We start from the raw sequence: 13,919 nt of genomic DNA, 5'->3' as shown, positions 1-13,919 counted from the left end.
AAAGGCTTCAATGGAAGAGTGTACTGGACTCTGGCCATCTGCTAACAAGGAATAGAAGCGGCTTACTCGATGCTTAAACCTCGTGCTCGACAAGTGAGGTCTTCGCCGCAAGCAGTTGTGTATAGGATTATATTCAAAGACATCTTTCATCCGCAGTTGGCCCCAGTTTGTTCGGCGACCACGACCGTTAAAAGTCGGTAAACTGAGGTATATTCGCAAAACCGGAATCTCTAAGACCAACGATATGTTTAAAGCCTCCCAGTTAACAGAGAAATCCAGCATGTCCATTACTCGGAATAGGAGCTTGCAGCAATCCATTGCTCGTATATCCGGAGAACGTAGTTCTGCGAAGACCAAAGGCAGAACAGGACTGGAGCTACTAGAGAAACTACATAAGCAGTATCGTAGCGCTTGCAGGGCAAAAGAATGGTTATAATTTGACTCTGTATCAGGCTGGGCGAGTGGTCGAAGCCAACGTAACTGAAGTGCATGAAGTTGGGTAGCTGGATCCAGAACCGCTAAGCCGCCCTCCTTTCGTGGGCGTCGACACGTGTCATAGCTGACCTTTGGAAAGGATTTGGAATTGATGAATTTATCAACTATTGAACGGATCTTGTCGAGAAAGTAAGCAGGTACAGCGAGGACACGTAAGCTATGCCATACTCTGCTGAGTATCAACGTATTGGCTATCAAGCCACGCCCTTGGACCGAGAGTCTCCGGGAGGCAAGACGAAGAACAATCAATCGAATGGAACCAAGCACTTTGTCCAAGAAAGTCGTCAACTGTACGGAAGAGCTGGTCAGCGGAAATCCAAGATAGATGGCCGCCACGTGGCTGTTGGAATCATGCCAATGCGTTATGCCCCGATGCTGAAGACAACGGCGCCAGAGAGGTTGGGAATGTCCAGATAAGGAAACGGCGATAGTCTTGTCTAGGTTTAGCTTAGCATTTGAAGCTAACTCATATGCGTTGATGAGAGCCAACAGAAAGGTCAATTCTATCGGGTCTTTTAGAAACACCAGAACATCATCGGCGTACGCAAGCAGTTTAAGAACAGGAGGTCGACCAGTAGGCCGTGGCATTTGACTGAAAGCTGGGTCATCGAAAAGGAAGCCTGGTAACAGAGGACACGTGTGAATCGCACGGAGAAGGGGTTCCAAAGCCAAGTTAAAGAGAAAAGGCGATAGAGGATCGCCCTGTCTCAGGCCCCGCTCTTGTGCAAAAGCAGTAGAGAGAAAGCCGTTCACCTTAACACATAAGGATGTGTTGAAGAATAAGGAGGTGATGCAGTCGACGAACTGAGTAGGGAAACCAAACTGGAGCAGGCAAGCGCGTAGGTAAGTCGAATGCACACGATCGTATGCTTTCTCCTGATCGAGAAGAAGAGCAATGCCTGGCAGACGATAACGACGTGCAATGTCCATGGTCAAGCGAGTAACAAGTCCATTGTCAGCAATGAATCTTTCGGCGAGAAAGCCTGTCTGGTATGGTATCAATAGGTTTGGTACGATACCCCCAAGCCGGTTAGCCAAGAAGCGTGTAAACACCTTGGCATCAGCACAAATGAGTGAAATTGGACGCCAGTTCTTCAGATGTCGACGATCTCCTTTCTTTGGTAGCAAAGTTACTACTGAACGTTGCCATGTAGCTGGAAAGAAGTGTTCAGTTAGTGCGGTATTTAACACATCACAGAATAATCTACGACAGAACGGTTGCTGGAAAAGAAAACGTAGGATTTCGTACGGCAAGCCATCGATTCCGGGGCTGCTGTGATTAGGTGTGTGAGCAAGACACGCCTCGACCTCGTCAACAGTCTACTCAGTAAGGAGAAGCGTCTGCTGTGAATCATCAAGCCGGACTGTGTCCGGAAGCTGGGATAACAGAAAATCAGTTGCTTGAGGGGATACTTGTTCAGTAGAGTAGAGTTTGCTATAGAAACCTTTTGCACAATTGGTTAGTTCCTCTGGCATCGATAGTATAGTACCGTCGTCTGCAACCAATTCGGAAATTGCCTGTTGCTGTTGGCGGTCTTTTAGACATTTATAAAAGTAGGCATTAGAGCGTTCCCCTAGCTCGCGCCACTTATATCCAGATCGCAATGCTAGAATCGAGGCGCTATCTTGGTATTGCTTGTCCAGCTCAGCCTCTAGAGCAGCAATCGCAGCTGATGTTGAGGGGTCTATTGTTCTATGCATAAGCCGTTGGCGGCGTCGTTGTAGGGAATTAACGATATGGCGTCGAGTGGCCTGTTGTTTGTTGGAGAAAGATTGTATGAAACTCTTTAGGATCACTTTGAAGTGGTCCCACCGCTGAGGTGCATTACCAGCAGGCAAATGTCGTTCGGCACTGGAGCAAAAGGCAGTTAGTTCTGAGCGGAATTTACGATTACCCATTAAAAAGGGGTTGCAGCGCCATATGCCAGGACCCACTTTCACAGAACCCATAGTGAGACAGATCGTGAGTGCTGAGTGATCGCAGCCTTTGACATAAGTGAGGCGTGGATAAGTGGTGAGGTGTTGCATGTCGCTTGTCACCAGGATGAAGTCAATTGTTGAGATAGTACCAAAAGTAGGCAGACAGTGTTGATTGGAGTCACTGAGAAAGGTGTCGTGCCAGAAGGAGTGCAGCCATTCTTTCCAAGGTTGAAGTAGCTGATGTGTCATAGGAAGGTGGATATTATGGTTAAAATCTCCTAGCAGAACGGTACGTTGTGGGGGTACATCATCAAAGTGTAGCGTTGATTTGAGAGAGTGAAAGAAAGCGGGGCGATCTGTGTGATGCGCAGGAGCATAGAGAACGTAAATAAGAAGAGGATCATACGCTCCTGATGCATCTGTGACTTGAGCGACGAGGAGCCGTCCGTCTACAGAGGACCAGCGTGGTTCAATCGCTAGCTGACGATTAAAAGAGATTAGGCCACAATGGCGAGTCCATGTGGCTGAGTAAGTCTGAAGGCATAATTCAAATTGAGAATGAAAGGCGAATGTATCGGCATGAGTTTCTTGTAAGGCTATAATGTCAGTTTTTAAGGAGCGAATATAATGAGCAAATGATTTTCCTCTTGGAGAGAGGATTTTTTTAAGACCTCGGCAGTTAAGTGAGGTTATAGATACACGTGTGGTATCTCTCATAATCGACGTGTAGAGGATGAATGAGCCGCTTCCCCATCTGACTGTGGGGTTGCGCCCGGAGTAGAGCTACTCTGTAGGAGACGTGCGTCGTCCTCAATATCTTGTCTCTCTTGTGAATCAATTGACATAACATCAGAATCGTGCTCAGACTCGTCAGATTCTGATTGATCATCCGAAGGAGCGTAATCTGGGTCGTCTGCATCGTCATCCTCCTCAGGGATAACTGCAGTGGTGATAGTGGTAGATGCCTTTGACCTAGTACGTACAATGTTTTTCTGGACGCTGGCTGTCATCTTAGAAGACTCAATGTCAGATTGGTGCACAGACTTAGATACAGCCGATAAAATGGGAGTTGGTGATGAGGAACTCTGAGTGGACGAAGAGCCTAAAGTCAATGATGAAGACGATGCGGGTACAGTAGGCAAAGGATCATCGTAGCGGGTGCGTTTCTCGACCACAGTGGCAGTGTTACGTTTGGGGCACTCTCTAATCAAATGGCTTGGATCCCCACAGCTGTAACAAGTCTTAATACGTTGCTGTGAGAGGCGAGGACAGTTGCCTTTCGTGTGGCCAGGCTTATGGCAGTAGAAACAATGAGGTGCCATTCCTCTCCACGAGGCGTAGATAAGTCGTTGGCTCGTTAAATCAATTTCGTGACTGAGAGGGAGGACGGTGCGATCCTCAGGCGCGGTATCGATAAGGGCATAGCCTTTACCGAAGAAAAGACGACTAACAGGATCGCGATATAAACCAACATGAAGGACTGTACCGTAGCGAGAGAGCGCCTCAGTTAGAAGTGGAGTTAAACTGTCTGGTCTCATCAAAGGTAACTTTTCAAGCAAAACTCGGTAAATGGAGCTAGTAGGAGGTAACGTAGACGTGCCGATTACGGTGAAAACCCCAACTGCTATACCAACACTGCAAGTGGCTGTGCGAGATTCTGCGGAATCAAAAGCAATAATGACCCCATTAATGGCTCCCTGGCGCACTGGAACTGCCCCAATAGCGGAGGGGTATTGATTGGCGAGAGCTTCATAGAAATCTGCAGGCAGAACTGAAAGTTGTTTCAGGTCGAAGACTGCACTGTTCATTTCATTAGATTGTACCCAGAGTTGGTCCTGATTACGATCTCTAACAGCTGCTTTTGCTTCTACATTCTCAAATACCGTAAGGTTAGCTCCTCGAAATCCTCTTGCGTGGGCTGTAAAAGTTCTCCAAAGTTCAGCTGATGTGGTTGTCCTGGTAGATGCAGGCGGTTCATGTCTTGTCGAAGACGGTGATGGCGAGTTTTGATTGGTTGTCTGTCCGTGTAGCATTATATTAGTGGAAAGAAGCCTCCTTTCCACTTCAATTTCGACCAGACCGGCAACTAAATTTGACCAATAAAAAATAAATTACGACCAAAAGTGATGTCTAATTTCGACCAAATGAACTTGCTTATTTCGACTAAATTAGAAAGAACTTTTCAACTAAAAATAAAAATAAGTTCGACCAAGCTGCAATGAGTTTTCAACTAAAATTCCTTTTATTAATTTTTTGTTAATGAGTGAATCTGGCAACGTCTACGAGTTTAATGATCAAAACAAATTTCAAATGTATGAAGTTTTCAATACAGAAGTCTCAAATCAAGTTTAAGAGCCACAAGTTAGCATAGTGGAAGAAAAAAGAGCTAAGAAAACTAATACAGTAGTACCAGAATTACACAGAGAAAGAAAAGGACAGGGCTATCCAGATGTATATGTTTACTTCCCTTAATTACAGCAAGGTTGGAGAGAAGTATGGTATACCTGTATCTACCTTGAAGTCTTGGGTTAAAGCAGCAAAAGAAGCATCCAAAAAAGAAGAGGCTTTAGAAGTAGATAATGCTATTGAAGAGCAGCCAAAAAAGAATCAGCACCTTCGCAAGCTGAAGAAAGAGCATACGAAGTTTTTGGAAGAGTTCACTGACAACAATCCGGTAGTCACGCTGGATCAAATGGTTAACGCCCTCAGTGATAAATTTGAGAGCTTTAGTATTTCTAAATCTGGCGTGGATAAACATCTGAAAGAAAGCTGCTCGTACACGTTAAAAAGAATTACAAAGACTTCTGCCAAACGAAACTCTTCTGACGTTATTGAGCTAAGATTTAGAGCTGTTGAGACGTGGATTAAAGACTCCAATATTAGTTTTATGCAAAACTGTATCTTCATTGATGAAGCTGGATTCAATCTTCATATTGTAAGAAGTCAGGACAGATCAAAGAAAGGTGAGCCTGCAGAAGTTGTAGTAGCAACCACCAGGGGACCGTCAGTTTCCATACTAGGCGCAATTTGTTCCCTTGGTGTCGTCAATGTTGGGCTGAAGGTAACTAAAGCTGGTACAAAGTGGAAAGAATTCATGGTATTTCTTATACACGTCATGGATGTCTTTGATAAACACAACTTGAAGGGTTGCAATCTATTCATGGATAATACACCTATCCATAAACCTGAAAAGATCACAGAGGAGATCAGCAAGAGGGGATATAGAATAATATACCTTCCACCCTACTCCTCCTTCTTAAATCCAATAGAAGAGTTTTGGGCCAAGCTAAAGACACCTGTTCGCAGATCTCCAATGACAGATCGCGATAACTTGGTAGTAAGGATAAGAGAGGCTGCAGAGCAAGTGACTCCTGAGGACTGTCAAGGCTGGATTAGGCACGCCGAATCCTTCTTTGAGCGTTGTTTAAATAAAGAAGAACTTCTTTAGTTCGACCATGCAGTTGAAAACTCATTGCAGCTTGGTCGAACTTATTTTTATTTTTAGTTGAAAAGTTCTTTCTAATTTAGTCGAAATAAGCAAGTTCATTTGGTCGAAATTAGACATCACTTTTGGTCGTAATTTATTTTTTATTGGTCAAATTTAGTTGCCGGTCTGGTCGAAATTGAAGTGGAAAGGAGGCTTCTTTCCACTAATATAATGCTACACGGACAGACAACCAATCAAAACTCGCCATCACCGTCTTCGACAAGACATGAACCGCCTGCATCTACCAGGACAACCACATCAGCTGAACTTTGGAGAACTTTTACAGCCCACGCAAGAGGATTTCGAGGAGCTAACCTTACGGTATTTGAGAATGTAGAAGCAAAAGCAGCTGTTAGAGATCGTAATCAGGACCAACTCTGGGTACAATCTAATGAAATGAACAGTGCAGTCTTCGACCTGAAACAACTTTCAGTTCTGCCTGCAGATTTCTATGAAGCTCTCGCCAATCAATACCCCTCCGCTATTGGGGCAGTTCCAGTGCGCCAGGGAGCCATTAATGGGGTCATTATTGCTTTTGATTCCGCAGAATCTCGCACAGCCACTTGCAGTGTTGGTATAGCAGTTGGGGTTTTCACCGTAATCGGCACGTCTACGTTACCTCCTACTAGCTCCATTTACCGAGTTTTGCTTGAAAAGTTACCTTTGATGAGACCAGACAGTTTAACTCCACTTCTAACTGAGGCGCTCTCTCGCTACGGTACAGTCCTTCATGTTGGTTTATATCGCGATCCTGTTAGTCGTCTTTTCTTCGGTAAAGGCTATGCCCTTATCGATACCGCGCCTGAGGATCGCACCGTCCTCCCTCTCAGTCACGAAATTGATTTAACGAGCCAACGACTTATCTACGCCTCGTGGAGAGGAATGGCACCTCATTGTTTCTACTGCCATAAGCCTGGCCACACGAAAGGCAACTGTCCTCGCCTCTCACAGCAACGTATTAAGACTTGTTACAGCTGTGGGGATCCAAGCCATTTGATTAGAGAGTGCCCCAAACGTAACACTGCCACTGTGGTCGAGAAACGCACCCGCTACGATGATCCTTTGCCTACTGTACCCGCATCGTCTTCATCATTGACTTTAGGCTCTTCGTCCACTCAGAGTTCCTCATCACCAACTCCCATTTTATCGGCTGTATCTAAGTCTGTGCACCAATCTGACATTGAGTCTTCTAAGATGACAGCCAGCGTCCAGAAAAACATTGTACGTACTAGGTCAAAGGCATCTACCACTATCACCACTGCAGTTATCCCTGAGGAGGATGACGATGCAGACGACCCAGATTACGCTCCTTCGGATGATCAATCAGAATCTGACGAGTCTGAGCACGATTCTGATGTTATGTCAATTGATTCACAAGAGAGACAAGATATTGAGGACGACGCACGTCTCCTACAGAGTAGCTCTACTCCGGGCGCAACCCCACAGTCAGATGGGGAAGCGGCTCATTCATCCTCTACACGTCGATTATGAGAGATACCACACGTGTATCTATAACCTCACTTAACTGCCGAGGTCTTAAAAAAATCCTCTCTCCAAGAGGAAAATCATTTGCTCATTATATTCGCTCCTTAAAAACTGACATTATAGCCTTACAAGAAACTCATGCCGATACATTCGCCTTTCATTCTCAATTTGAATTATGCCTTCAGACTTACTCAGCCACATGGACTCGCCATTGTGGCCTAATCTCTTTTAATCGTCAGCTAGCGATTGAACCACGCTGGTCCTCTGTAGACGGACGGCTCCTCGTCGCTCAAGTCACAGATGCATCAGGAGCGTATGATCCTCTTCTTATTTACGTTCTCTATGCTCCTGCGCATCACACAGATCGCCCCGCTTTCTTTCACTCTCTCAAATCAACGCTACACTTTGATGATGTACCCCCACAACGTACCGTTCTGCTAGGAGATTTTAACCATAATATCCACCTTCCTATGACACATCAGCTACTTCAACCTTGGAAAGAATGGCTGCACTCCTTCTGGCACGACACCTTTCTCAGTGACTCCAATCAACACTGTCTGCCTACTTTTGGTACTATCTCAACAATTGACTTCATCCTGGTGACAAGCGACATGCAACACCTCACCACTTATCCACGCCTCACTTATGTCAAAGGCTGCGATCACTCAGCACTCACGATCTGTCTCACTATGGGTTCTGTGAAAGTGGGTCCTGGCATATGGCGCTGCAACCCCTTTTTAATGGGTAATCGTAAATTCCGCTCAGAACTAACTGCCTTTTGCTCCAGTGCCGAACGACATTTGCCTGCTGGTAATGCACCTCAGCGGTGGGACCACTTCAAAGTGATCCTAAAGAGTTTCATACAATCTTTCTCCAACAAACAACAGGCCACTCGACGCCATATCGTTAATTCCCTACAACGACGCCGCCAACGGCTTATGCATAGAACAATAGACCCCTCAACATCAGCTGCGATTGCTGCTCTAGAGGCTGAGCTGGACAAGCAATACCAAGATAGCGCCTCGATTCTAGCATTGCGATCTGGATATAAGTGGCGCGAGCTAGGGGAACGCTCTAATGCCTACTTTTATAAATGTCTAAAAGACCGCCAACAGCAACAGGCAATTTCCGAATTGGTTGCAGACGACGGTACTATACTATCGATGCCAGAGGAACTAACCAATTGTGCAAAAGGTTTCTATAGCAAACTCTACTCTACTGAACAAGTATCCCCTCAAGCAACTGATTTTCTGTTATCCCAGCTTCCGGACACAGTCCGGCTTGATGATTCACAGCAGACGCTTCTCCTTACTGAGTAGACTGTTGACGAGGTCGAGGCGTGTCTTGCTCACACACCTAATCACAGCAGCCCCGGAATCGATGGCTTGCCGTACGAAATCCTACGTTTTCTTTTCCAGCAACCGTTCTGTCGTAGATTATTCTGTGATGTGTTAAATACCGCACTAACTGAACACTTCTTTCCAGCTACATGGCAACGTTCAGTAGTAACTTTGCTACCAAAGAAAGGAGATCGTCGACATCTGAAGAACTGGCGTCCAATTTCACTCATTTGTGCTGATGCCAAGGTGTTTACACGCTTCTTGGCTAACCGGCTTGGGGGTATCGTACCAAACCTATTGATACCATACCAGACAGGCTTTCTCGCCGAAAGATTCATTGCTGACAATGGACTTGTTACTCGCTTGACCATGGACATTGCACGTCGTTATCGTCTGCCAGGCATTGCTCTTCTTCTCGATCAGGAGAAAGCATACGATCGTGTGCATTCGACTTACCTACGCGCTTGCCTGCTCCAGTTTGGTTTCCCTACTCAGTTCGTCGACTGCATCACCTCCTTATTCTTCAACACATCCTTATGTGTTAAGGTGAACGGCTTTCTCTCTACTGCTTTTGCACAAGAGCGGGGCCTGAGACAGGGCGATCCTCTATCGCCTTTTCTCTTTAACTTGGCTTTGGAACCCCTTCTCCGTGCGATTCACACGTGTCCTCTGTTACCAGGCTTCCTTTTCGATGACCCAGCTTTCAGTCAAATGCCACGGCCTACTGGTCGACCTCCTGTTCTTAAACTGCTTGCGTACGCCGATGATGTTCTGGTGTTTCTAAAAGACCCGATAGAATTGACCTTTCTGTTGGCTCTCATCAACGCATATGAGTTAGCTTCAAATGCTAAGCTAAACCTAGACAAGACTATCGCCGTTTCCTTATCTGGACATTCCCAACCTCTCTGGCGCCGTTGTCTTCAGCATCGGGGCATAACGCATTGGCATGATTCCAACAGCCACGTGGCGGCCATCTATCTTGGATTTCCGCTGACCAGCTCTTCCGTACAGTTGACGACTTTCTTGGACAAAGTGCTTGGTTCCATTCGATTGATTGTTCTTCGTCTTGCCTCCCGGAGACTCTCGGTCCAAGGGCGTGGCTTGATAGCCAATACGTTGATACTCAGCAGAGTATGGCATAGCTTACGTGTCCTCGCTGTACCTGCTTACTTTCTCGACAAGATCCGTTCAATAGTTGATAAATTCATCAATTCCAAATCCTTTCCAAAGGTCAGCTATGACACGTGTCGACGCCCACGAAAGGAGGGCGGCTTAGCGGTTCTGGATCCAGCTACCCAACTTCATGCACTTCAGTTACGTTGGCTTCGACCACTCGCCCAGCCTGATACAGAGTCAAATTATAACCATTCTTTTGCCCTGCAAGCGCTACGATACTGCTTATGTAGTTTCTCTAGTAGCTCCAGTCCTGTTCTGCCTTTGGTCTTCGCAGAACTACGTTCTCCGGATATACGAGCAATGGATTGCTGCAAGCTCCTATTCCGAGTAATGGACATGCTGGATTTCTCTGTTAACTGGGAGGCTTTAAACATATCGTTGGTCTTAGAGATTCCGGTTTTGCGAATATACCTCAGTTTACCGACTTTTAACGGTCGTGGTCGCCGAACAAACTGGGGCCAACTGCGGATGAAAGATGTCTTTGAATATAATCCTATACACAACTGCTTGCGGCGAAGACCTCACTTGTCGAGCACGAGGTTTAAGCATCGAGTAAGCCGCTTCTATTCCTTGTTAGCAGATGGCCAGAGTCCAGTACACTCTTCCATTGAAGCCTTTTTCACACCACAAAACCTCAGGACAGACAGCCAGTTGCAGTATACGCTTTATCGGCTGCCTCAACCCAATTTTAAAGACATGCTGACGGTAGAGCTACCAGGAGCCATGGACTTTGACCACATCACACTCAAGCTATTCCGGACCTCAAAGTTACTACCCATTGATGCCTTACTGGCCCACTATCCGCGTAGCTCGGCCACGGCATGGCGCAAATTCTGGTCATCGTCCTTCCCACACCAGGCGCACACCGTGCTCTGGAGGTATTACCATCGCAAACTGCCAACACGCCAGCGTCTCCACCAGATTTGCCCGGATCGACATTTGGATCCCTTTTGCCTTCTATGTGGAGGCGTTGAAGACGATGAGCACTTTTTGTGGTCTTGCGTGCATAAAAAAAGAAATCTGGTCACGCATTGTAAATCGTTTTTTACAGCCAACTGCAAGACTTACCTATGACTCTCTGGCTTTAGGCTCGTCTACAGATATACAAGTACTCTCAGGTCTACGTGTCGATGGCCATACAATCATTGCTTGTACTGTCTGGGCTATCTGGCGATGCCATTGGCGTTTTGTCTTCGATGGTCGTACCTTCTGGCCCGACGAAGCTGCTGCACGAGCAACGCAAGCAATCAAACGTATACATGACGAAAACTTCTATAGAGAAAGCCAGAAATCACTTCGAGCAGACTAATGCAACCTTTTTTTTTTTTTTTCCTTTTGTTTCATGCTTTTAATTTCTTTAATAAGTATAAGCCAACTGGCGGTACTCGAATAAAATATACCATTTTACACAAAAAAAAAAATTTGAAGTGGAAATACAAACTGGGATGTTAACCAAAGGTTCATTAGCATATTCAGAAGTGCTTCTTTGAACAAAAAGGTAGTGAGAAATGTTGATAGATGAAGTTGATAACATTTTATATATTGTTGTCAGTAAGATAATTGATACATTAAAAATATGCATCGAGGTGTGACCGCTGCAATAGATGGTTATTTAAGGAAGTCCTTTTAAACACGATTTATATTCAATTTACAAAAAATCAGAGTAGTAAAATGCTTTACAAAGGCTTATTATTGTCTTTTCTCTATTATTTGGTTATAACCAATTCTGCTCCTTTAGTTCAATATAAGTTGTTTTCATATAGCTCCTGATGCAATGGCACATGAAAAATAAATCAAAAAAAAAAAAAAAATACAAAGAAGGTTTAAAAAAGTAAAGAAAAGAAAAGAGTGCCCAAGGCGCAAAAAGCACCTGAGGTGGGAACGTGTTCTCATTGGCTGAACAGCCATTTTTTCGAAGTTAGCATCCTCTCTCTCCCCCTTTTTTTTGTCTTTCTATGGTTTTTTGATTGCGTATTTCTTGCAATGATAACAGACGAATTACAATGCAACGAGTGTGATGATTGGTTTCTGGACAGGGTTGGACTCAAAAACCACAAAACTGAACTTCATGTTAATGAAATCCTTGTTGGAGAAAGTAAGTTTCCTGTTTATTGTCATTGCATGCATTCTGCCAAATTAATGCTGCCAAATAAACGACAAACATCAGCGCAAGATATGCCGCTCCTTTATCAAATGAGGCAATTACGCTCGAAATTTCATTCGCTCTCAACGTATACCAAATGTCGCACGTCAGCATCGATTGCTTCAAGACTGGAGTTGCAATCCTCTACCATTTGGACCTTGTCCAGCAATGATAGTCCGCAACATATCCCAACCCAAGACAAGGTTGGTTCCATCTTGTTTCGCGCGATCGTGGTCGCTGTCAATTGCCATGAAAAAGATGTCGTTTTGTCTCGTGACGAAGTGGAATCGGTGCGTGCTCTGGTCAAGAACTCTGCCGTTGCGACAATCTGGGAAGGAATCACCAGGTTGTTTGTCAGCAATGCTATGCCAATCATCAACAATTCCCCATTGAATGTCAAACTGACTGATCTTGCTGCGGCTATTTCACAAGGAAACAAAAAGGAAAATGAAAAAAGCGAACGCTCTGAAATCCAATTTTTACAATTAAACCGCTTTTTTCTCCTTGTCACACGGATTTCCTGCCATGCCAGTGTGAGATGATTGCTCTGCAACCAGTTGTAAAATAGTTGTGTACTGTTAAAATAAGAATTTAAAAAGTTACGATGAAAAAAAGCACGTAAAGCGTGTCATTTTCTCCTTGGTGTTGTACCAGATCACACATCAAAAAACAGTGTCGCTACTTCCAAGTAAACAACTTGCTTTTCTGTGAGATGATCGCAAACAGTCCTCCGCAGTTTTGTGGTTTTTGAGACTAACCCTGTCCAGGAACTGTGGTATTTACACATGTAATAAAGTAATAATGTAAATTACTACTTCAACACCCATTTTGTGATATTTATTTGTAAAAGTACTCAATCTAGCACTAAGGGAAAGTAAGTTTCCCGCCACATGGCAACAAACAGTGGTTGTACTGCTGCCTAAAAAAGGAGAGCGAAGTCAACTAAAAAACTGGAGACCTATGTCATTAATATGTGCTGATACCAAAGTCTTTACTAGATTGTTGGCTACAAGGATAAATGAAGTGTTACGGCATCTAATCGACGTACATCAGACTGGCTATATGTCTGAACGCTTCATAGCCGATAATGGTGCTACCATGCGACCAATTATGAGCATCGTAGAACGCTTTAAACTGTCTGGAATAGCCCTCCTCTTGGATCAAGAAAAGGCATATGACCGCGTCCATCCTCAGTGCTTGCAAGCTTGTTTAGAACGATTTGGATTTCTATCGTATTTGATCACTTGCATTTTGTCCTTGTTTCTTGGTACCTCTCACTGTATCAGGGTCAATGGCTTTCCTACAGCATCGATTCAGCAAGCAAGAGGTCTTCGACAAGGAGATCCTCTCTCTCCTCTGCTTTTCAAGCTTGCAATCGAACCTTTTTTTGCAGTCTATTTGGCTATCGCCTTTAATTTCTGGCTTTAATTTTCCCAGGTCAATTCATCCTGGGTTAACTAGCTTGGCAAGGTTGTCACCTCCAGTTAAAGCTTTGGCTGATGCAGACGATGTCATAGCATTTCTCAAGAGCCCAACAGAATTACAAGATCTGTTACAATTGGTGTCTTTATACGGGAGAGCCTCCAATGCCAAGCTCAATCATCATAAGACACTAGCTGTTTCTCTTTCAGGTGAGGAACAACTAGAATGGCGTACTGTGCTTAATGCAAACCGTATACTTCAATGGTATGACAACAAAGAATCCACTACTGCCATTTATCTGGGATGAGAACTCTCTTAGCTGATCCACCATAGAGTTCACTGTAATCTTGAGCTCCAGAATCTCACCACGTACTTCTACATGAATCTTTTTCGATAGGTCACCATTAGCAACCGCCTTTTCACTTCAGCAATCGAACGCACTGAGAGGAAT

The 13,919-nt window shown here is 44.7% G+C and overlaps 6 protein-coding genes across 6 annotated transcripts; 3 read left to right on the top strand and 3 right to left on the bottom strand.

Annotated features, from left to right (window-relative positions):
* Positions 1–3,128: 3,128 nt before the first annotated feature.
* RO3G_00142 (uncharacterized protein) lies at positions 3,129–4,448 on the bottom strand (the record flags this gene model as incomplete). Its single annotated transcript, XM_067654733.1, has 1 exon — positions 3,129–4,448. One exon carries the CDS (start codon positions 4,446–4,448, stop codon positions 3,129–3,131), a length of 1,320 nt encoding a protein of 439 aa, XP_067510834.1.
* Positions 4,449–4,870: 422 nt separating this feature from the next.
* On the top strand, positions 4,871–5,938 carry RO3G_00141 (uncharacterized protein; the record flags this gene model as incomplete). The annotated part of the gene is made up of 2 exons (XM_067654732.1): positions 4,871–5,752; positions 5,921–5,938. The coding sequence occupies 2 exons, from the start codon at positions 4,871–4,873 to the stop codon at positions 5,936–5,938; spliced, it is 900 nt and encodes a 299-aa protein (XP_067510833.1).
* Positions 5,939–6,298: 360 nt separating this feature from the next.
* RO3G_00140 (uncharacterized protein) lies at positions 6,299–7,393 on the top strand (the record flags this gene model as incomplete). Its single annotated transcript, XM_067654731.1, has 1 exon — positions 6,299–7,393. The coding sequence occupies one exon, from the start codon at positions 6,299–6,301 to the stop codon at positions 7,391–7,393; it is 1,095 nt and encodes a 364-aa protein (XP_067510832.1).
* Positions 7,394–10,580: 3,187 nt separating this feature from the next.
* Positions 10,581–10,682, bottom strand: RO3G_00139 (uncharacterized protein; the record flags this gene model as incomplete). Its single annotated transcript, XM_067654730.1, has 1 exon — positions 10,581–10,682. The coding sequence occupies one exon, from the start codon at positions 10,680–10,682 to the stop codon at positions 10,581–10,583; it is 102 nt and encodes a 33-aa protein (XP_067510831.1).
* A 1,849-nt stretch (positions 10,683–12,531) lies between these two features.
* Positions 12,532–12,833, bottom strand: RO3G_00138 (uncharacterized protein; the record flags this gene model as incomplete). Its single annotated transcript, XM_067654729.1, has 2 exons — positions 12,532–12,621; positions 12,729–12,833. 2 exons carry the CDS (start codon positions 12,831–12,833, stop codon positions 12,532–12,534), a joined length of 195 nt encoding a protein of 64 aa, XP_067510830.1.
* Positions 12,834–13,108: 275 nt separating this feature from the next.
* Positions 13,109–13,474, top strand: RO3G_00137 (uncharacterized protein; the record flags this gene model as incomplete). The annotated part of the gene is made up of 1 exon (XM_067654728.1): positions 13,109–13,474. One exon carries the CDS (start codon positions 13,109–13,111, stop codon positions 13,472–13,474), a length of 366 nt encoding a protein of 121 aa, XP_067510829.1.
* Positions 13,475–13,919: the final 445 nt, after the last annotated feature.

This window comes from Rhizopus delemar, genomic scaffold (genome assembly GCF_000149305.1).
Source record: "Rhizopus delemar RA 99-880 supercont3.1 genomic scaffold, whole genome shotgun sequence".
NCBI classification, from domain to species: domain Eukaryota; kingdom Fungi; phylum Mucoromycota; class Mucoromycetes; order Mucorales; family Rhizopodaceae; genus Rhizopus; species Rhizopus delemar.
This window is presented reverse-complemented; position numbering and strand designations above follow the sequence as displayed.